The sequence below is a fragment of the Ceratotherium simum genome, chromosome 35, assembly GCF_057802395.1.
Source record: "Ceratotherium simum simum isolate JZ-2026a chromosome 35, ASM5780239v1, whole genome shotgun sequence".
Classification (NCBI taxonomy): Eukaryota; Metazoa; Chordata; class Mammalia; order Perissodactyla; family Rhinocerotidae; genus Ceratotherium; species Ceratotherium simum.
This window is the reverse complement of record NC_141934.1, coordinates 6,450,380-6,473,532: the sequence shown is the minus strand read 5'-3', so window position 1 is coordinate 6,473,532 and position 23,153 is coordinate 6,450,380. Positions and strand designations below refer to the sequence as shown.

General features: G+C 40.7%; 1 protein-coding gene across 1 annotated transcript; it reads right to left on the bottom strand.

Moving 5' to 3' along the window:
* Positions 1–652: 652 nt before the first annotated feature.
* On the bottom strand, positions 653–22,677 carry ZNF280B (zinc finger protein 280B). Its single transcript, XM_087423930.1, has 3 exons — positions 22,547–22,677; positions 21,651–21,711; positions 653–5,424 (listed from the first exon to the last, which is right to left on the bottom strand). The coding sequence occupies exon 3, from the start codon at positions 5,349–5,351 to the stop codon at positions 3,720–3,722; it is 1,632 nt and encodes a 543-aa protein (XP_087280056.1). The 5' UTR covers positions 5,352–5,424; positions 21,651–21,711; positions 22,547–22,677; the 3' UTR covers positions 653–3,719.
* Positions 22,678–23,153: the final 476 nt, after the last annotated feature.

Here is a 23,153-nt window from a genome sequence, read left to right as displayed (position 1 = left end):
TTGTCTCAATAGATGTTGTAAACTATCCAATAAAACTAAACAATAATTCTCTTTAAAGATTCTAAAGACAGAAATAGAAATTCAGGCTCAGCCCCATGGCTCAGCAGTTAAGTGCTCGCGCTCCGCTACTGGTAGCCTGGGTTCACATCCCGGGTATGCACCAACGCACCGCTTATCCGGCCACGCTGCGGCGGTGCCCCACATATAGCAACTAACAGAATGCGCGACTACCGCCATACAGCTATCTACTGGGGCTTTGGGGAGAAAAAGGGGAAAAAAAAAAAAAACGAGGAGGATTGGCAATAGATGTTAGCCCAGGGCCAGTCTTCCTCAGCAAAAAGAGGAGGATTAGCATGGATGTTAGCCCAGGGCTGATCTTCCTCAAAAAAAAAAAAAAAAATAGAAATTCATTAAACAATATACTCATTATCTTCAATGATAAAGCAGTTCTCATTAAAACCAAAAATAAGAAAGCCTATTTACATATCATTGTTTATAAGTTCTGGCCGAGATGATAAAATTAAAAATAAATACAACTGGCAGGAAGGCAAACAGCACAATAGTACTAAATAAAAATCAGCTAAAACTAAAAACATGCCATGTTATTGGTGAAAAGACAATACAGCAAAAAAGTTTTTTCAAAAAACATTTTATTACTATAATTGCTATTTTACTTACAATTTCTGGGAACATTAATAAAATAATAAATTTTATCTGAAAGAACAAGCAAGCAAAATAGACAAGGGAATTCACAATGGGCAATAACAAAATAGTAATCTTGGCACATATTTAATATATTTGTAAACAAAACAAAGTGACATCGCTTTAAAAAAATATAGAGGTATCAATAGAAAAACAGAGAAAGCTCTTGAAAGAACTCAACTCACTACATTAATTTTCTTTTGGTTGCAGGCACAGAAATTGACTCAAGCTAGCTCAATTCTAAGACAGAGGCAAAGCCCTTGATGATTACCTCTTCCCAGCTTTTTGTGAAAAGCTACAAAAAAACTAGATTGGAGAGGGAAGAAAGGAATGGGGAGACTTAAAGTGCCTTGAAGGAGAAAGAGAAAAAAACGGTGAGGAAGTGGAGATTTCATTGTCAGTGTCATATTAAGAATACTGGTGAAGTTCAATACACCAAAGGAAGTGTCAAACAATTAAGCGAGGTAGCAAGCCATGCAGGCCTAGGGGAAGAGCATCCTAAGAAAGAGAACAGCAGTTGCAAAATCTTTCGATCGGGAAGAAATGTGATTTGTTTGAGGAAAAGCAAGGCCAGTGTGTCAAAAATAGTGCAACAGTAGGGAAAATGGTAGAGCAGAATGGCAGAGAATGGAAAAAAGGAGGTAGACAGGGGCCATATCACTGGAACCTGGTAGTTGGCAATAAATAACAATTTGCACTCCTTAGGAGCATACTTTAGTGAAACAGCAAACAATAGTAATGGTGTTGATAATAATAAGCAACCACAAAAACAAAGAACTAAAACATTTCATATGTTTACTACAGAAACACAATAAGGGAAATAAACATGCAGAAGTCTGCAGATCTATTTATACAAAAGTTTCCACCTGAGACCAGAACAAGTGGAACACACACACACTCTCATTCTCTCTCTCCACACCTAAAGAAAGGGGTTCAGGCTACATTTTAGCAAAGTGCCTTGGCCCAAGCAATCTAACTGAAAAGGTCTAGTAAAATATTCCAAGTACAAATCAATCAATCAAACATTGAGCAAATAAATACAACAGAATCTACACTCAGGAAATCATCTAAAACACAGACAATATACTCACAACTACTTTGTTATCTGTAGTCCTTCCTCCCCAATTCTCAAAGGGATGCTCAGTCCTTGATGACTCTCACTTCCCAACTTTTTGTGAAAGCTTAGGGAATTTAACTTAGATTGAGGAGGGAAGAAAGGAGTGAGGAGAGGTAAGGTGCCTTTAAGGAGGAGGAGAAACCAAGAGAAAAAAGGAGAGATTTCTCCTGGCTTAGGTCTACAGCCAGGATCCCAGATCTCCTTCAGTAGTGCACAGAGGCTGCTAGGTACCTGGGTCAAAGGTGGAGGAAGGATGGCACTAGAACCTGCCAAGGGAGACTTAACCTTGGGAACCCACAGAAGCAGCTAAGGCCGCTGATGTTCAGGAACCAATACTCTGAGGGTACTCCACAATTCTGTGAAAGAGCGCTTGGAGACAGCAAGGGAAAAAGGCTTCTCCATAGTGCTGTCACAGATTCAATAGTTCAATCGATTAGATGAAGGTTAGAAACTCTAAGACCTAATACTTACTGAAATAAATGGTATATTTCTTACACATTAGAGTGTGTCAATTAAGACCCAAACTCAATATTAGTTTGATAAAATGAAAAATTATACACTCAACAAGAGAATAACTGTTACAAACTGTAATATATTCGCTGCAAGGCAAGATACAAAATTGCAAACTTCACATGTTCAACTTGGGTAAAATGCATGTACTTGGAAAACATAAGGAAAAGCTCTATAACGGGTTTAATTTTAGTCAGTCCCCCTGGGCTACTTTCATCCACTGTACCTACTGTTCCTGGACAATGCCCACTCCAGCTTAACAGTAAGAGAACTAAATTTAGTTAGTTCTGGACAGATATGATTTGTTTGCCCTTTTTCAGTTAAAACTATGGGTGCAGTACAAGTCAAACTATAGATGTCAGGGCTTCTTTCCCTTGGGAAACTTTACTTGCTTTATTGCTGCAGCTAAGAGGAATATGGCTAGTTGCTTCTGACTAAAGGCCTGCCTAAAGGGAGAAGGGAGGGAACAAATCGAATTCCTCTTTGAATCACTCAACAGGAGGTGGACTGGCACCAGGCCCATTCCATTAATTACCTCTGCTTCGCCGTCTGAAGCCAATGATACACAATGGTTGCTTGATGTCTGAAGAGGCCCCTCACCAAACACAGGCATTTTATTTAGATGGTTTTGCTTCTTTGGATGTTCTTAGGCTAGGTAAAGACACTCAAGACAGCATTCCTTCTGCCTAGGCTCCAAAACTGGACTGAACGTATACCTCTCCCTCAAATGGGACAAGCAGTCACTGCTCTGCATTGACTAATCTCCCAGTTTCTGGTTTCCACTCATGCCACAGCTTTCAGAGACAGGTTATTTTAGACCAACACAACAGAGGCACTTCTGGGAGTTCAGCAACAAACGGGACCATGCCACAGCAATGCCATTCCAGTCTGACTACAGTTAATATTGAAATCTTCAAGGCATGGAAAAAGTTGAAAATAAAAATAAGTACTTAAAAACTCTAAAGATTCTATACATAGAAGAGCTTTCAAATTTACCAGTAACATGAAATACCAAAATAATAAATAGGTTCCCACTTTTTTTCCTGTCTCTCTCTCTTTCTCTCTCACTCACACACACACACACACACACAAACACCTTTTATGTGTTAAGCCAGATAGTTACATAAAAATCAGGTAATATATTTTTAAATAACAGCTCAAAATTCATAAATCAGGTAATATATTTTTAAATAGCTCAAAATTCACATCATTCATATTGAAATAATTCATACTGAAAATAATATTGTATTTCATGAATTTAAAAATACTCAAATTATCCATTGGTCTATTTTTGATACTATTTAATAATGTATGATTTGTATTTTTTTTTTTGTTTTTATGAGTTTTTTACTTTGATTGAAATACTTGCTTTGGATTTACTGAAACTAAATTAACGGGGGTTTTTTGAAATTCTAACCTTAGATCTAGGGGGTGATGGTTCAGTTTCAGATGTGCTCACAGTAACGGATGCTACTTCCACTGATCCTGGTTGAAGAGGTTCCAGTGACACCTGAATAACAACCTTTGTCTCAGGAGGCAATCCTTCTAGTTGCTCAGGTTTCTTAAACATTTGATGACACTGGGTCTTGTGCTCCATTTTTTCCTTGAAAGTTAAAAACTGTAGCCTGCACTTGGAACACTGGTGAACGCTCTTTTCCCAGTGTCCTCTATAGTGACACATGTATGGTGTTGCAGTTTTGAAAATTTTGAGACAAAACGGACAAAGCAAATTCTTAGTGTTTTCATGGCATGTTCTGAAGTGTGTTTCCACATCAGCAAAGGCCGACGATCTGTAATTGCAAACCTGGCACACATAGGGCATTTCTCCAGGTTTATGATTGTCCTTCATGTGCTGTAAGAGAACCTGATCTGTTTCAAACGACAATTCACAAATTTTACAGACAGCAGAGGGCTCCTGGGTAGTGTGTACACTTTCAATGTGACATTGCAGCTGGAAGGGAGTGGGAAACTGCCGATGGCAGTGCTGGCAGGTGGTGTGGTTTTCCCAGCTGTCACCCCTCTGCTTCTCAAGTTCCAAATGGTGCTTCATGTGGTTCATAAACTTGACATTTTTTAGAACTTTCAAGCAGCTGAGGCATTTAAAGGTTGTGTGCGTCTTCTGTTCTGGCTGCCCGTCTCCTTCATGCTGTCCGTAGTAAAAGTCATGAAGTAACACGATCAGATTTCCTTTCTTGGGATCAACAGTCTTGTTTTCACTTGCTAGACTCACAAAATCTTTTTCTTCCAGTCTATCTTCCCTAACAGGATTTATAGGCTTGAAATGGACACTGTCCTTTGGAAAAGCTGTTGGAAAAGGTGCTCCATTCTGAACATAGCTTAATGAGGTATGAACACCGTTTGAGGGTGTGCTTTGCTGAGTAGTCATTGTATGAAAGATACCTGAAGGGGACAAAGCTGAAGAATGTCCCCGGATGATTCCATCACTGAGTTTAGGCCTTTTGGAATTTACGCTGTTTACTTCAGAGGTGGAATGTCGCTTTGACACACAAAGATTTTTCTTCATACCTCCTACAGAAAGTGCTGTTCCTACTGGATGCTGCAATGAACTTGTGAATGTGTTCAAAGCAGAACATAACTCTGAAGAGCTATGAGGCACAACTTGTGGTGAATTATTTTTATAATTAGGTTTAGACAAAGGCTCAATAATTATAGGACTATCTGTTGATCTTGATTCAGATTCTGAAAGTGGCAAGACAGTTACTTCTGATGTAGGGGTTACCTGACTTATAGGCTGCAACTTCTGAGCAGTATCTTTTCTAAGGTGACCATACTTTTTTCTCCTTGAACATGAACCTGGGGTGACTCTGTTCAAAATGTTTGAAACGACTGGTTTTGATTTTGAAGTCACTCCAACAAAGATCAGCTCAGCATCTTCATTTACATGTTCCACCCCAACAAAGATCAGCTCAGCATCTTCATCATCTACTTGTTTGGTTTCTTCTACACTCTTCCGTGGTTCTGGCTCTTGTTCTTCCTCACATAACATACATGGTTGTTCCATTTTCTATTTTTTTTTTTTTATTCTTGAAGGGTGTGGCCACAAGTCCCAGTGCTTCCTTTATATAAACTGCCACCTAAGTACAAACACACTACACATCAGTAAGTACAGAAAAATATATTCTGTTATTCAGAAAAATGCGTTACCCTACTTAATTCTCTCCAAAACGCTAAGGTAGTTATAAACATCTGTATTTTACAGATAAAGACACTGAGACTCAAAAAGGATAAATGACAGCTTAAAATCTGTGATTACAAGTCTATGGGACTCTAGACTCATAGCGTTGCCCAATGCTTATGATGATCTCTTCCATCAAAAAAGAAAAGAAAAAACTCCAACTACTAATCACCAGGCAAAATCATATGTAAAGGACAAGTATTTTCACAAAGGCACCATTGTGCAGTGTTTAGAAACGGGTTTTGGGGTTAGGGAAGATTAAGCTGGAATTTTAAGTCGGCCACACACCAGCTTCATCTTCTTGGCAAGTTTATAAGTTTTAAATGTGTTTCTGTATCTTCAAGGTAAAAATTCTTATTTCTTAGACTTAGGGTAACAGCTCTTTTTAAAAAGCACCAACTATTTGGGGCCGGCCCGGTGGCACAGGCAGTTAAGTGCACGCACTCCACTGCGGTGGCCTGGGGTTTGCCGGTTCAGATCCTGGGCGTGCACCGACGCACTGCTTGGCAAACCATGCTGTGGTGGCGTCCCACATAAAGTAGAGGAAGATGGGCACAGATGTTAGCCCAGGGCCAGTCTTCCTCAGCAAAAAAGAGGAGGATTGGCAGATGTTAGCACAGGGTTGATCGCCTCACCAAAAAAAAAAAAAAAAAAAGCACCAACTATTCAACAGCAGCTTGTTCTGTAGTAGAACTGGAGGAAAATTTATATTAAATGCACATATCTTAATTGATTCATAATACTAATTTCATAAATATTAATATATTATTGAAAAGAAGTATCAAATCCGAAGAATAGAGTAAGAGTACCTACACATAGTGAACAAATAGCATAATTCAGCGTCAAGTGCTTCGCACATGCCTAGCAAATTGGGAATGAACTCTTGATAATATCATCCTAACTTAAGGCCTTAATTATAATCCATTCACTGATGTCTCCTGAAGTTCTCCTTCCAATCCTGACTTCCCCACTGAATTTAAATCCAACAGTGCTTCCACCCTCAACTGACCTCAGTCTCTTCCCCACATGGAGCGCAAAGTGATTCTGTTAAAACAAATCAGATTATGTCACTGCTCAGCTCAAAACCCTCCAATAGCTTTCTGGTTCACTCGGTAAAAGATCAAGTCCTTCCAAAGCCTACCTGTAAGGCCAAGCTTCCAACCCTACACACCACCCTGCAGTGATCTCATACTCTTCTCCCTCATCTACTTCACTCTAACCATACTAACCTCCTTTCTATTTCTTGAACACACTAAACACTTTACCTTGCTTGGGGCCCTTGTATTTGCTGTCCCTCTAATATGAATGCTCATCAACAAGATACCTGCATGGCTGGCCCCTCACCACCTCTGGGGCTCTGTTCCAAGTCATCTTCTCAGAGAGGTTCTCAAATAGTCCAACCAACTTCTAATTCATATTCCCGATCTCTCTTCCCTTCTCTTTCACCTTCAAGCCCTTATTACCATCTAACATTATAAACTTTATTTACTTATCTTGATTCTTTTCTATTGTCTATCCAGTAAAATGTCAACTCCAAAGGACAAGAATGATCTTTTGCTGACTCCTGTATCTCAGCACAAAGAACAGCACCTGGCACAGCAATAGGAACCCAACAAATACAGAATTTGTTAAATAACCTAATAAATAGTAGCTCTCATTAATAAGAACCTTTATTTGTAGAGCAGATTGCGTTCCATTAATGTCACATTTTCTATGAATTACTCTGAGAACCTTGTCCATATCAGAAATTCTGTAGGCCAAAATAAAGGATTTAAAGCTGCTAACCTTTTACAAACATTTTTGAATATAACCCACGGTAAAAAAAAAAAAAAAGAAATTATATGGAGTCTCACCACACAAACATAAAAAATAACTTCCTTTACTACATGGGATGCATATTCCAATATTTTCTAGTTCATTTTTCTTAAATTGACCATGACCCACAAAATCAATTATGACATATCAATGGGTCACTACCAGTGGTTTGAAAACACTGGTTTTTAGGCTAGCAAAATGTAAGCAGTTTAAACTACAGTTCATAACTCACCAATTTCTGAAAAGATAGTGTCAGAATTCACTGTAGCCCAATTGGACCCTTCAAATCAGCATAAGCCAACCTATAAAAACTAAACTGGCATCAAATACGTGCCATGCACTTCTCATCAATTTAATGAGCATATCAATATATAATTTTGGAACATACAGATATTTAATTCTGAAAATGTGTGTACTGACTTGGAAGTAATTTAAAAAAGAAATATAATATTAAGCATAATAAAAACTACTTATTCTTTTCCTCTTTTATTCTACAACTATATTTTGTTTGCCCAACAGTGGTCCAACACTACTAAGCACTGAGTAGAAAATAGTGAATGCATGAAGCTTACAGTCTCATGTGTCATGAACAGATTTACCACTTCTTAAAACTAAGATCAAGTACATAATTATGAGATATGTAATGCAAGAAAATATATGAGGCAAATTTGAAAACACTGCTCTTCGGAGTCAACGAAAATTGGTTTGGTCTGTTTATACATAACTTCAATCATCTAACTCCAGGACGATGCCACTTAGTCCAGTGTTTCTCACCCTAAGCACTAATGACATGTTTGGATCAGATAATTCTTTGTTGTAGGAGGTTATCAGGTACATTTAAGATGTTTAGCAGCATTGCTGGAATCTACCCACTAGATGCCAGTAGCAATCCCCTAGATGTGGCAATCAAAAATGTTCTATGAGGGGCCAGCCTGGTGGTGTAGTGGTTAAGTTCCTGCACTCTGCTTCGGTGGCCCGGGGTTCACAGGTTTGGATCCCGGGCACAGACCTTCGCACCACTCATCACGCCACGCTGTGGTGGCGACTCATACACAAAACAGAGGAAGATGGGCACAGATGTTAGCTCATGGCCAATCTCCCTCACTGAAAAAAAAGTTCTATGAAAGAACTTCTGCCATAATCCAACCTTCTCAGAATCACTTCCGCATTTATAGTAACCACTTTCTAGATAATTCTACATATATGTGCTCATATTCTCTCTAAAGAAATAATTCTAAATCAAAATTATTAATGTTCTCCCTAAAATCATAAAAATCAGAATAAAATTAAATTAAAAAATTAAAAATAAAATAAAAATCATAATTTGACAATTCATATGACCATCAGAATTACCTGAGGATGGATCTTTAAAGCCTAGAAAAGTGTATGATTTACCTAAAGTTATACGTAGTGTCTGGAGACAGGGTTAGCACTGAAATGCATGATTCCTGAATTCTAGTTCTATGTTCTTCCCACTAGAACTCTGATTTAATGCATGTCTATTTCTTTTCTTTTTTTGGGGGGGGGGAGGAAGATCAGCCCTGAGCTAACATCCATGCTAATCCTCCTCTTTTTGCTGAGGAAGACCGGCTCTGAGCTAACATTTATTGCCAATCCTCCTCCTTTTCTTTCCCCAAAGCCCCAGTAGACAGTTGTATGTCATAGTTGGACATCCTTCTAGTTGCTGTATGTGGGACGCAGCCTCAGAGTGGCCAGAGAAGTGGTGCGTCGGTGCGTGCTCGGGATCCGAACCCAGGCAGCCAGTAGCGGAGCAAGCGCACTTAACCACTAAGCCACAGGGGCAGCCCAATGCATGCCTATTTCTAATGACGGTGCCATGAACTGTTTAGTCTCTAAGGATCAAAGAGCCTCACTAGATTCGCTTTTACTCTATTTCATAAAAGTTGTTCTAACCTCAACAAACCTCTCATCAAATTAGTCACAGAAACTTTTAAGTGATTCTAAATAACTTTTCAGAGCATTAGTCATTCTAACTACCTTTCATTTCCATTCCTGTGACAGCACCTCCCCCAAACTTCTAGTGTAGGTTAACTGGTTACTTCACGTTTGTACATATGTACTACACTCCAAATTGTTGTCTTGTCTCTCTGTCCTTCAAAATATACTGCATATCACCACTAGATGAATCTTAAAACACCACTATAATTATATGACTCCTCTTTTCCCACATGTTAAATGATCCCTCCAATTCTAGAGAATACATTTTAGGTACGCTATGGACTGAACTGTGTCTTCCCAAAATTCATATATTGAAGCTCTATCCCCCAATGTGATGGTATTTGGAAATGGGACCTTTGGGAAGTAATCAAGTTTAGATAAGGTCCTGAGTGTGGAGCTCTCATGATGGGATTAGTGCCAAGAAGAGACATTAGAGATACTGGTTCCTCTCTATACCACCCCCAGCACCACCCAACACATGTGAGGACACAGTGAGAAGGCGGTTATCTGCAAGCCAGGAAGAGAGCCCTCACTGGGGAACCAAATCAGCTGGCACCTTCATCTCCGACTTTCCAGCCTTCAAAACCATGAGAAAGGGGCTGGCCCCGTGGCGTAGCAGTTAAGTGTGTGCGCTCTGCTGCTGGCAGCCTGGGTTCGGATCCTGGGCGCACACCGAAGCACCACTTGTCAGGCCATGCTGTGGCGGCATCCTACATAAAGTGGAGGAAGATGGGCATGGATGTTAGCTCAGGGCAGATCTTCCTCACAAAAAAAAACAAAAACGAAAACAAAACCATGAGACTCCTGTTTTTTTTTTTTTTTTTGTGAGGAAGATCGGCCCTGAGCTAACATCTGCCAATCCTCCCCTTTTTTTGCTGAAGAAGCCTGGCCCTGGGCTAACGTCCATGTCCGTCTTCCCCCACTTTATACGGGACGCCACCACAGCATGGCTTGACAAGCGGGGTGCATCGGTGCACTCCTGGGATCCGAACAGGCGAACCCTGGGCTGCCAAAGCAGAGCGCATGCACCCAACCGCTTGCACCACCGGGCCGGCCCCCAATTCCCGTTGTTTTACAAAAATAAAAATAAACTGGGTTCCAGTAAGATTGCTGGACTTGCACCCAACTGATCTTGTTAAGATTTTTAGCTGTTGATCATACTGATTAACTTTCCATCCAACCCATCATTCAAGATGAAAAGTAAGAGCAGAAAAAGAATCAGATATAAAAGCAAGTATGTTAATGAATGAGTTCACTTGGAACAAGAGTAACATTAGACTGTGGGAACTTTCTTATCATTTCTCCTCTAGCGTCCTTATTTTCTACAATTTACCAGACAGAGAAGAACAAATACCATATGATCTCACCTATATGTGGAATCTAAAAAAAAGCAAAACAAAAAAATGCAACTCATAGATACAGAGAACAAACTGGTGGTTGCCAAAGGCAGGGCATGGGAAATGGGCAAAATGGGTGAAGGGAGTCACAAGGTGTTAACTTCCAGTTATAAAATAAATAAGTCATGGGGACATAATGTACAACATGGTGACTATAGTTAATAATAACGTATTGCATATTTGAAAGTTGCTAAAAGAGTAGATCTTAAAAGTTTTCATTATAAGAAAAAAAGATTTTTTTTTTTTTTTTGGTGAGGAAGATTAGCCCTGAGCTAACATCTGTGCTCATCTTCCTCTATTTTATATGTGGGACACCGACCAGAGCATAGCTTGATAAGCAGTTCGTAGGTCCACACCCAGGATCCAAACCAGCGAACCCTGTGCCACCAAAGCAGAGCACGCAAACTTAACTACTACACCACTGGGCCGGCTCCAGAAAAAAGATTTTTGTAACTATGTATGGTGACGGATGTTAAGTATACTTACCATGGGGATCATTTCACAATATATACAAACATCAAATCATTATGTTGTCCACCTGAAACTAATGTGTTATATGTCAATTATACCTCTTAATTTAACTTAACTAAAAAAAAAGAAATGAAGTACTGATACATGCTACAAACTGGATAAACCCTGAAAACATGCAAAGTGAAAGAAGCAAGACAGAAAAAGTTATATATTGTATGACTTCATCATTTCATAGGAAATATGCAGAGTAAATAAATTCATAGAATCTAAAGACAGATTGGTGGTTGCCAGAGGAAATGAAGAGAAACTGCTTAATGGGTAAAGGGTTTTACTTTGGAAGGATGGAGATGTTTTGGAACTAGAAAGAGGCAGCAGATGTACATCATCACGAATGCTCTAAATACCAGCAAATTGTTCACTTTAAAATGATTGATTTTATGTTATATGAATTTCACATAAATATATTATTTTTAAAAATAAAGAAGGGATATTACTGCCAACCACACAGAAATTAAAAAAAAAAAAAAATTTAACGGAATACTATGAACAATTCTAGTCCAACAAATTAGATAACCTAGACGAAATGCACAAGTTCCTAGAAAGACACAAACTACCAAACTGACTCAAGACAAAAAAAAAAAACAGGGGTGGGCCTGGTGGTGCAGCCGTTAAGTGAGTGCGCTCCACTGCAGCAGCCCAGGGTTCGGATCCTGGGTGCACACCGATGCACTGCTTGTCAAGCCATGCTGTGGCGGCATCCCATATAGAGTGGAGGAAGATGGGCACGGATGTTAGCCCAGGGCCAGTCTTCCTCAGCAAAAAGAGGACTGGCAGATGTTAGCTCAGGGCTGATCTTCCTCACAAAAAAAAAAAAGAAAGAAAGAAAACATGAATAAATCCAAAACAAATAAAGAGATTAAGACAATAATCAAGGGCCGGCCCCATGGCTTGGCGGTTAAGTGCGTGCGCTCCGCTGCTGGTGGCTCGGGTTCGGATCCTAGGCGCGCACCAAGGCACCGCTTCTCCGGCCATGCTGAGGCTGAATCCCACATACAGCAACTAGAAGGATGTGCAGCTATGACATACAATTATCTACTGGGGCTTTGGGGGAAAAAAAATAAATAAAATCAAAAAAAAAAAAAAAAAAGATAGTAATCAAAAAAAATTCACAAAAGAAAAAGCCAAGATCAGATGACTACCCTGGTGAATTGTATCAAAATAATTATAGAATAATTAACACCAATCCTTTATCAGATCTTCCAGAAATTAGAAGAGGAGAGAAAACTTTCCAGCTCATTCTATGAGGCCAGTATTACTTTGATACCAAAATCAGACAAAGACATCACACACACACAAAAAGAAAACTATAATACTCTTTTATGAATATAGAGACAAAAATCCTCAACAAAATACTACCAAACAAAATCCAACAGGTGGCCGGCCCCGTGGCTTAGTGGTTAAGTGCACGTGCTCTGCTACTGGAGGCCCGGGTTCAGATCCCGGGCGTGCACCAATGCACCGCTTCTCCAGTCATGCTGAGGCGGCGTCCCACATACAGCAACTAGAAAGATGTACAACTATGACATACAACATCTACTGGGGCTTTGGGGAGAAAAAGGGGGGGAAAAAAGGAGGAGGATTGGCAATAGATGTTAGCTCAGGGCCAGTCTTCCTCAGCAAAAAGAGGAGAATTGGCATGGATGTTAGCTCAGGGCTGATCTTCCTCAGGAAAAAAAAAACAATCCAACAACATATAAAAAGGATTATACACCATGACCAAGTGGGATTTATGTAAGGTATGCAAAGTTGGTTCATTATATGAAAATTAATCAACTTTATACCATTTTAAGGGAATAAAGGACAAAAAACACATCTGCCTACAGAAAAAGCACTTGACAAAATTTAGCACCCTTTCATGATTAAAAAAAAAAGAAAAAAACACTGAACACTTAGGAACGGAGGGAACTTTCTCAATCAGCTAAAAGGCATCTGAAAAAGACCAGCAGCAGCATCATACTTAATGGTGAAAGACTGAAAGCTTTCCCTCTAAGATCAGGAATAAGACAAGGTGTGCACTTCCACCACTCTGATTCAACATTACACTGGAGGTTCTGTAACCAGGGCAATCAGATAAGAAAAAGAAGTAAAAAAGCATTTGCATTGGAAAGGAAGAAAGAAGCAGAACTATATTGGACAGGGCATGATTTTCTCTATAGAAAATCCCAAAGAATCCACAAACAAGTATTAGAACTAATAAACAAGTTCATAAAGGTTGCAGAAAATAAGCTCAATATAAAAAAATCAATCCTTGGGCCGGCCCCGTGGCTTGGTGGTTAAGTGAGCGCACTCCACTGCTGGCGACCCGGGTTCGGATCCCGGGCTCGCACCGACGCGCTGCTTCTCCGGCCATGCTGAGGCCGCGTCCCACATACAGCAACTAGAAGGATGTGCAGCTATGACACACAACTATCTACTGGGGCTTTGGGGGGAAAAAATAAATAAATAAAATCTTTAAAAAAATAAATAAATAAATAAAAATAAAAAAATCAATCCTATTTCTATACAGTAGCAATAAGCACTCTGAAAATGAAGTTAAGTAAACAATTCCATTCACACTAGCATGAAAAAGAATAAAATACTTAGGAATAAATTTAACGAAAGAATGCAAGATTTTTATACTGAGAATTGAATTCTACTGAGTACATTGTTGAAGCAATTACAGAAGACTGAAATAAATGTAAAGACATCCCATGTATACCCATTAGAAGATTTAATATTGTTAGACGGCAAGACTCCCAAAACGGATCTATAAAAATTCCCATCTGGCTTTTTCACAGAAATTGAAACTCACGTGGAAACGCAACGCACTCAGAATAGTCAACATAGTCTTGAAAAAGAAGAACAAAACTGAAAGATTTACACTTTCTGATTTCAAAACTCACTACAAAGCTCCAGGAGTCAAGAGTGTGGTATTGGCAAAAGGACAGAAACATAGACAACGGAATAAAATTCAGAGTCCAGAAATAAACCTATATATTAACGATCAATTGATTTTCAGCAAGATTACCAAAATAATTCAGTGGGGAACAGGTAAGTCTTTTCAACAAATATTGCTGGAACAACTTGCTATCCACATGCAAAAGAATGAAGTTGGACCCCCACTCACACCATATACAAAAAGTAACTCAAAAAGGACTGTAGAACTCAATGTAAGAGCTAAAACTATAAAACTCTTTAAAAAAAATAGGAGTAAATGGTTTCTTAGAGAAGACACCAAAAGAATAAATGACAAAAGAAAAAATAAACAGGATTCTATCAAATTAAAAACTTTTGTCTTTCAAAGGACACCATCATGAAAGTAAAAATACAATCCACAGAATGGAAGAAAATATTTGTAAATCATGTATGTGATAAGGGACTTGTATTCAAAATATATTAAGACCTCTTATAACAGAAGAATAAAAAGATAACTCAATTAAGAAATGAGCAAAAGACTTGAATGGACATTTCTCCAAAGATGATAGACAAATGACTGACAAGTATATGAAAAGATGCTCAACACAGTAATCATCAGAGAAATGTGAATCAAAACCACAATGATCTATCACCTCACACGCATTAGTATGGCTATTACCAAAAAAAAAACAAAAAATAACCATTGGCAAGGATGTGGAGAAATTGGAATCCTTGTGTGCTGCGGATAGACTGTAAAATGGTGCACTTGCTATGGAAAACAGTATAGAATTCCTCAAAAAATTGAAAATGGAACTACCATATGATCCAGCAATCCCACTTCTGGATATACATCCAAAAGAAATGAAAGCAGGGTCTTGAAGAGATATTTGCACACCCACGTTCACAGCAGCACTATTCACAATAACCAGGAGGTGGAAGCAAACCAAATGGCCATCAACTGATGAATGAATTTTAAAAATGTGATATATGCATACAATGGAATATTATTCAGCCATAAAAACGAAATCTTGTCACCTGCTACAACATGTATGAACTTTGAGGGCATTATGCTAAATGAAGTAAGCCAGTCACAAAAAAACAAATACCGTATGATTCCACTTATATGAAGTATATATAGTAGTCAAAGCAACAGAAAAGAAACAGAAAACAGAATGGTGGATACAGGATCTAGAGGGAGAGGGAAAAGGGGAGTTTGTTGTTTAATGGGATAGGTATAGAGTTTCGATTTTGCAAGACGAAAAGTTCTAGAGATCTGTTTCAAAACAATGTGAATGCACTTAACACTTAAAAATGATAAAATTATATTACGTGTTTTTTACCACAATAAAAAAATTAATTAAAAAAATGGGCAAAGGATTTGAATAGACATTTCTCCAAAGAAGATATACAAATGGCCAATAAGCACAAGAAATACTGCTCAACATGGATTAGTCATGAGGGAAACGTAAATTAAAATCACAATGAGATACTACTTCACATCCACTTGGTTGGCTATAATCAAAAAGAGGAATAATAACAAGTGTTGCAGAGGATATGAAGAAATCTGAATCTTCACATACTGCTGGTACAATTGCTATAAAATGGTGCAGGCAGCTTGGCAGTACCTCAAAAATTAAATACAGAGTTACCATATGATCCAGAAATTTCACTCCTAGGTATATACGCAAAAGAATTAAAAATATAAGCCCATAGAAAAACTTGCACAACAATGTTCACAGGAGCATTATTCATAAGCCACAAAGTGCAAACAATCCAAATGTCCATTAATTGATGAATGGATAAACAAACTGTGGTATATCCATACAATGGAATATTATTCAGCCACAAAAATGAATAAAGTACTGCTGTAAATGTATGACCTGGATGAACCTTGAAAACATGCTAACTGAATAAAGCGAGACACAAACAGCCACATATTGTATGATTCCTCTTATATAAAATGTCTATAATAGGAAAATCCATAGAGACAGACATAAACTAGTGGTTTCCATGGGCTGAGTGAAAAAAAGGAATGGGGAGTGTACTAGGTTGAATAGTGACCCCCCTGGGGCTGGCCCTGTGGCATAGTGGTTAAGTTCACAAACTCCACTTTGGCGGCCTGGGGTTTGCAAGTTAAGATCCCGGGCACAGACCTACACACCACTTATCCAGCCATGCTGTGGCGGCACCCCACATACAAAAAAGAGGAAGACTGGCACAGATGTTAGCTCAGGGCTAATCTTCCTCATAAAAAAAATAAATAAATAGTGACACCCTATAATGTCAGATCCTAATCCCTGAAACATGTATATGTCACCTGATTTGGAAAAAGGGTCTTTGTAGACATCATTAAGGATCTTGAGATGGGGAGATTATCCTGGATTATATAAATGGGCTCTAAATGCCATCACAAGTGTCCTTATAAGAGAGGCAGAGGGAGATTTCACATATACATTAGGAGAAAGCAATGTGAAAAGACTAGAGTGACATGGCCACAAGCCAAAGAATGCCAGCCACAAGCTGGAAGAGGCAAGGAATGGATTCTCCCCCTAAAGTGCCAATACCTTGATTTAGACCCAGTGACACTGATTTTGAACTTACTGCCTCCAGATCTGAGAGAGAATAAATTTTTGTTTGTTTTAAGCCACTAAGCTTGTAGTAATTTGTTATAGTAGCCACAGGAAACTAATACAAGGAGTGACTGCTAATGGATACAGGGTTTTAGGGTTGATAAAATGTTCTGGAATTAGATAGTGGCAAAGGCTGTACAATTCTGTGAATATACTAAAAATCATTCAGTCTTATGTTCTAAAGAGAAAATTTTATGGTATGTGAATTATATCTCAATTAAAGAAAAAAATGCTGGGGGCCGGCCCTGTGGTGTAGCAGTTAAGTGCGCGTGCTCCGCTACCGGCGGCCCAGGTTTGGATCCCGGGTGCGACCGATGCACTGCTTGTCAGGCCATGCTGTGGTGGCATCCCACATAAAGTAGAGGAAGATGGGCATGGATGTTAGCCCAGGGCCAGTCTTCCTCAGCAAAAAGAGGAGGACAAGCATGGATGTTAGCTCAGGGCTGATCTTTCTCCCAAAAAAAAAAAAACAAAAAAGATGCCCAGCAATAGGCTGGTGTGACCCCCACAACCCAACAACTGATACTAAATTTTCAAAGCCCCTAAGCAGACTCCATTCATGTTAACAAGAGTTAGGTGATTAGGATTATGGTAACAATGCAAACTAATCTAGCCAACAAAGAGAATTAAGGTAGTATCAGGTGGTCAATTTATATATTTATAGTGGGAGGCACACATTTCCAGTGATGGAAGGATAACTTGCAGAGTGGACACTTCTCTGATACTAAGGACTAGGAAGACCAAATTAATTATAAGTAGGATTGCTAAATATCCTGATTTGACCAGGGCAATTCCAGTTTAACCTGCCATCCTTATTATTTATTAATAGTGCCACTTTTCACTCTTAAAATTACCCTGATTTGGGTGATTAATTAGTCAATCCAATTATAAGGAATCTGGAGGTTGTAAAGTGGTGAGAGCATATTCCAGGCAGGCTAGATGGGCACCGCCATGAATCTCTGCATAACTTCTATCTCCCTGTTATTGGGAAGCTCCCAGGGTAAAAATCCTGGCAAGACTTCTTCAGAGCATCCATATTTTGTTTTCAAATGTATACAATACTAATGCTTAAGCTAAACTCTCAGAATTGTATTATTCAGTGTTATTCAAATAACTGACTAATTTATATATTTAAGGAAAAGAACGACAAATGGACCCAGGACTATTTGTAGTTTACAAGTATAAGAAGCTTACAAAAGGTCGGGGCCAACCCGGTGGCGCAACGGTTAAGTGCCCGTGCTCCACTTTAATGGCCCGGGGTCCGCAGGTTCGGATCCCGGGTGCGGGCTGACACACTGCTTGTCAAGCCATGCTGTGGCAATGTCCCACATAAAGTACAGGAAGATGGGCACAATGTTAGCCCAGGGCCAATCTTCCTCAGCAAAAAGAGGAGGATTGGCAACGCATGTTAGCTCAGGGCTAATCTTCCTCACAGAAAAAAAAAAGCTCACAAAGGGTAAGGTTAAAATAGCTTGTACCTGCAATTTATTAACTGTCAAGAAGCCAAAAGATGAAAGTCACTATCATATTTTTTGACATATCAAATTGACCCTAAAATAATATTGCCATGTAGAACTCCTGGGTCCCAAAAAAAAAAAAGGGAGGTGGGAGGAATTTTTTTTTAAGAAATTAGGGAGAAATTGTTACTCTATGGAAAGATCATCATAAAAGCTTCTATGTGTGGTCATACATACAAGTTTGGTAATGTTTTGATGTTCACTATTTTGGGTGAACTATAACCATAAGACGTATTGAATCAGTAGAATTAGAACATATCCCTGTCCACAAAAGACTAAGAAACAGAGAAATGACACAGGAATGGAATGGGAAAGAGTTTGCAGTTTTGACAGTCTCCTAACCACAGAGAAAGAGGTAAAGAGGAGCATCAAGGAGTTTGTGAGGAATTTGAGCATCAGACCATTCACTTAGCGAACGTTTGGGGAGCTACCATGTGCCAGGTACTGGTCTAGGTACACGGGATACAGCAGAGATCCAAACAAAGGCCTTTTCTTCAGGGAGCTAACTGATATTCCAGTAGGGGTAATCAGAAAATAAATCTTAAAATATATATATATATATATAAAATGTTACTACATATAACATAAAATAAATTATATTATATATTAAGTATATATACATTTACATAATTTCAAATGGTTATAAATGCTAGAGAGAAAATAAAGCAGGAAATGGGCCAGGTAGTATGGATGCAGAGTGATATTTGTATGGGATAGTTATAGATATCTTGGGAAGAATACTTCAGCAGAGGGAACAGCAAATACAAAGGCTCTGAGACTGGAGCATGCTTAACACATTTCAGGACTGGTCAAGAGGCTAACATAGGCAAGCCAATGGAAAGTGAGAGAAGTTGGAGATGAGATCAGAATGAGCTTGTTGTGGTGGAGGAGAGCCAAGATCACATAGGTTGATGTAGGCCATTCTAAGTTCTCTGGTTTTTACTCTAAAGAGTGTGATGAGAGGTTACTGGGAGGTTTCAAGTAAGGAGTGATATGACCTGACTTTCATTTCAACAGGATCACTCTGGCTACAGTGTGGAGAAATAGACTTCAGAGAGTAATACTGGAAGCAGGAAGACAAGTTAAGAGGCTACTAAAATAACACAGACAAAGGATGATGGTATTACCAGATAGGGTGGAAAAACGGAGGTAACTAAAAAGGGTCAGATTCTAGATCAAAATCTTGAAAGTCCACAAGATTTTGTTGATGCATTGGATTTGGGATGTGAAGGAGAGGAGGAGACACACAAGGGATGATGCTGAGCAGCTAAATATACCAGACCAGAACTCAGATAAAGGTCTGGGCTAAATATACAAATTTTGGAGTGTTCAGCACGTAATGTTATTTAAAATAGAAGGTAGATGAGATTACCTAGGGAAAGAAGTCTGAGATCCAAGCCCTGGGGCATTCCTTTGGTTAGAGGTCAGGGAGATGAGAAGGAACCAGAAAAGGATATGAAGAGGGCAAAGTTACTTACAACCATGGGGGTGTGTTGATGGGGGTGGCGGTTAAGACCAGAACCAAGAAAGAGAAGCATCTGTACTCCAAATCAAAAATCATTTTCAGGGAGGAAGAAATGAACTACTCTGATAAATGCTGCCAATAATTCAAATAAAATAAAAACTAAAAGTTAACCAATGGATTAAGCATTGAGGAATTCATTAGTAACCTTGACAAGAGTGGATTTAAAAGAGAATGGGAGAATTAGAGACAGCAAATACAGACAACTCTGGAGAAATTTTCCTGTAATGACAAGTAAATATCAAATAAACAGAAGGAGGACGTGCAATCAAAAGATGAATTTTTAATGAGAGGTCCCATTGCAATCAGTCTGTTCGCTGATGGGAATGATGCAGAGAAAATAGAAAACTTAATTCAGAACAAAGAGGAGACTTGCTGGGACAATATCCTTAATTAACAAGAACTGCTCAAATGGAGTACACAAGGAGAGATTTTGGCCTTAGCCTAGAGCCAAATAATTCACCCATAGTAATAGGACAAATGCCTGAGATCATATGGAGAAGGGTGGGAAAGGTGGATAAATGGGTGTGGTAGGCAGCCTTCAAGATTGCCCCAAATGAATCCCATCTCCTGGTATTGACACTCTTGTGTAGCCCTCTCCTACACTATCATCACAGGGTTGGCCTGTGGGACTAAGCAAATACAGCAGAAGTGACAGTATGTAACTTCTGAAAGACTCAGTACTTCATCCTGGGTGCAAGCTCTCTGTTCAATCACTCACTCCGGGGGAAGCCAGCTGCCATGACATGAGCAGCCCCATGGAGAGGCCCGGAGTAAGCAACTGAGGCCCCTTGCCAAAAGCTAAGTCAGTGAGCTTGGACTCATGCAACAGAAGTCAAGTCTTCTGAGACTACTGATCCAGCCAAAAGCTTGACTACGACCTCATGAGAGACCCTGAGCCAGAACCACCCAGCTAAGCCACTCCCAGATTCTAGATCATGAGAAACCGTGAGATAATAAACACTTGTTATTTTAAGCTATTAAGTTTTGCCGTAATGTTCTACCCAGCAATAGATAACGAATGAACTATACAATGGATCTCACTGAGCTGTATGCACAAGTTGCTGGGCACAGAACTTACCTATAATCTTGCCTACTGGCATGAAATGAATTCAGATGGACTCCCCTATGCAGTCATATTCAAGGCATGAAATAAAGCCCTTAAGGAAAAGGGTATGGAAATGAACAAACTAACCCATAAAATCATTTTTAACGAATACTCATTAACTTTACACTTTAACACATCACCCAAATCTTAGAGTATGTGTATCACCCCATTTTAGCCTCATAACATGGTAAACGATGTCAGCTTTACATCGCTTAAAATCTATAGTGTTCTTACTTTCTTTCTTTTTCCTTTCAAGGGATCTGGTCAAAGAATGTCACCACCACTCTCTCCTTTTTTTTTTTTTTTGTGAGGAAGATTGGCCCCGAGCTAACATCTGCCAATCTTCCTCTTTTTTTTTTTTGCTGAGGAAGAATGGCCCTGGGCTAACATCCATGCCCATCTTCCTCCACTTTATATGGGACGCCGTGGCTCGACAAGCAGTGCGTCGGTGCACGCCCGGGATCCGAACTGAGAACCCGGGCCGCCAAAGCGGAGCTCGCGCACTTAACCGCTTGCGCCACCAGGCAGGCCCCACCCTCTCCTCTTTTAAGGAAGCAATTTAGAGAATTCCAGAACTATCTAAATCAATGACTGGCCTGAATTTATCATACACATTCAAATTCAGATCATAGACACTCAGGAAACACCGCCTAAATAGTAATGTGTTAGCACAGGAGATAATAAGAGCAAAACTCAAAAAAAAAAAAAAATAGAACGTTGGTCTTTATTACAAAGACCCCTCTCATCTTACCTCAGGTGTGCACTGAAACTTCTAGGAACTTGAGATTTTCGGGGCAGCAGAAGGTCCCACCCTTGAGTCAACCAGAGAGAAGGATTAGGGTTACTTACATGTTCTGCACTATTTTATATCCCACTGCCTACCTGATACTGCCGTTTGGCTGTTTCTCAAGCGTCTCACACTGAACCAGAAAAGAGAACTAAATTCCTTTCCCCCAAACCTGTTCCTCCAATCTACCCTCCTCAGTAAAGACAACTCGTCATCTGCGAAACGCCCACATCAAAAGCCGCGAAATCACCCTTGGTGCTGGCTCTCAGCGGGACTTCATGAGGGTCTAAGGTGCTGAATTCAGAGTCCAGGCGGAGACACAGTAAGCAAGAAAAACAAACAAGGCGCTGCGTAGGGAGACCAATAAGTGAATTTTAAAAGGCATTCAACGCCTTAAAGGGTCTGGGCCTACAGATGTCCAGCATGGGGCCGGGGCTGGCGTTACACAACTGGCTTAACAGTGTGTAAAGTATTAATCTGCACAAGAGACCCCCGCGGGGAGGAGGGGGGAGCCGGGGCTAGGGAGAGCCGAGGCGGGGCGGGGGGGCACGGGGAGCCATGATAGGCCCTTCGCCAGGAGGCTGGGCTCTGCCCAGACCTGGGGGAGGGGGGCGCCCCGCGGGGCGGGGGAAGCGGAGGCTGACTGAAAGCGGCGCCAGTTAAGATCAGAGAAGGAAGCCTGTGTGGAAGGGGTCTTAGGACCCGCAGGGGCCGCCTAACCGACCCTCCCTTCAGAGGGCCGCGGCCAAGGGGCAAGCCGCTCGGACAGCGTGGTGTCCGGACCTGCGGGGCTACGGCCATGGAATGCCTCCCATCTCCCCTCAGAGAACGCTGGGGCCGCGCCCCGCTCACATGCTTACCGTCCCTGTCCGCGGCAGTCCTGGAGCTGCGGGCGGCGCACCGGGACCGGTCGCTCCCCGGGCAGAGCCCGAGGCGACGACGCCTCCCCAGGCCCCAGGCGCCGCCGACGCCGCCAACGCCTCCGCACGCGCGCCCGCTGCGACCTGTGATTGGTTGCCAGGTGCGGGAGCGAGGTCGGCGCGGACCCGGGCGCTGCGATCTGATTGGCTGCGAGGCTAGGTCGAGCGCATGCGCGTGCACTGGCGCCCCCTGGCGGCGACTGCTGGGCGTGGAGTCAGGCTGAGAGGGGCAAGAGTAGCAGGGATGACCCTGAGTCTGTGGAAGGGTCTTGGGCGGTCAAGGTTCTGCAGCCAGCCAAGGTTCAGGGCTCAGGGCGGGTCCAAGTCCATCAGTGCCCGCTGGAGTGCGGTTCTCATAATCCTCAGGTGTGGGCCCTTTTCCATAAAAGCGCTAGCTGCCTGCTCCATGCTTAAGGAAACTGACCACCCAGTGGGGCCGGGACCCCCATCCTCTTGACGTTTCATCTGGGCCAATCCGGTCCAGCCTGCCGCCTGGTTTTGTACAGCTTGCAGCAAGCTAAGAATGAACTTTTTGTGTGTGTGTGTG

Bases quoted from the DNA above. Each gene is read 5' to 3' on its own strand.
- ZNF280B (XM_087423930.1), bottom strand. From the start codon at position 5,351: ATGGAACAACCATGTATGTTATGTGAGGAAGAACAAGAGCCAGAACCA.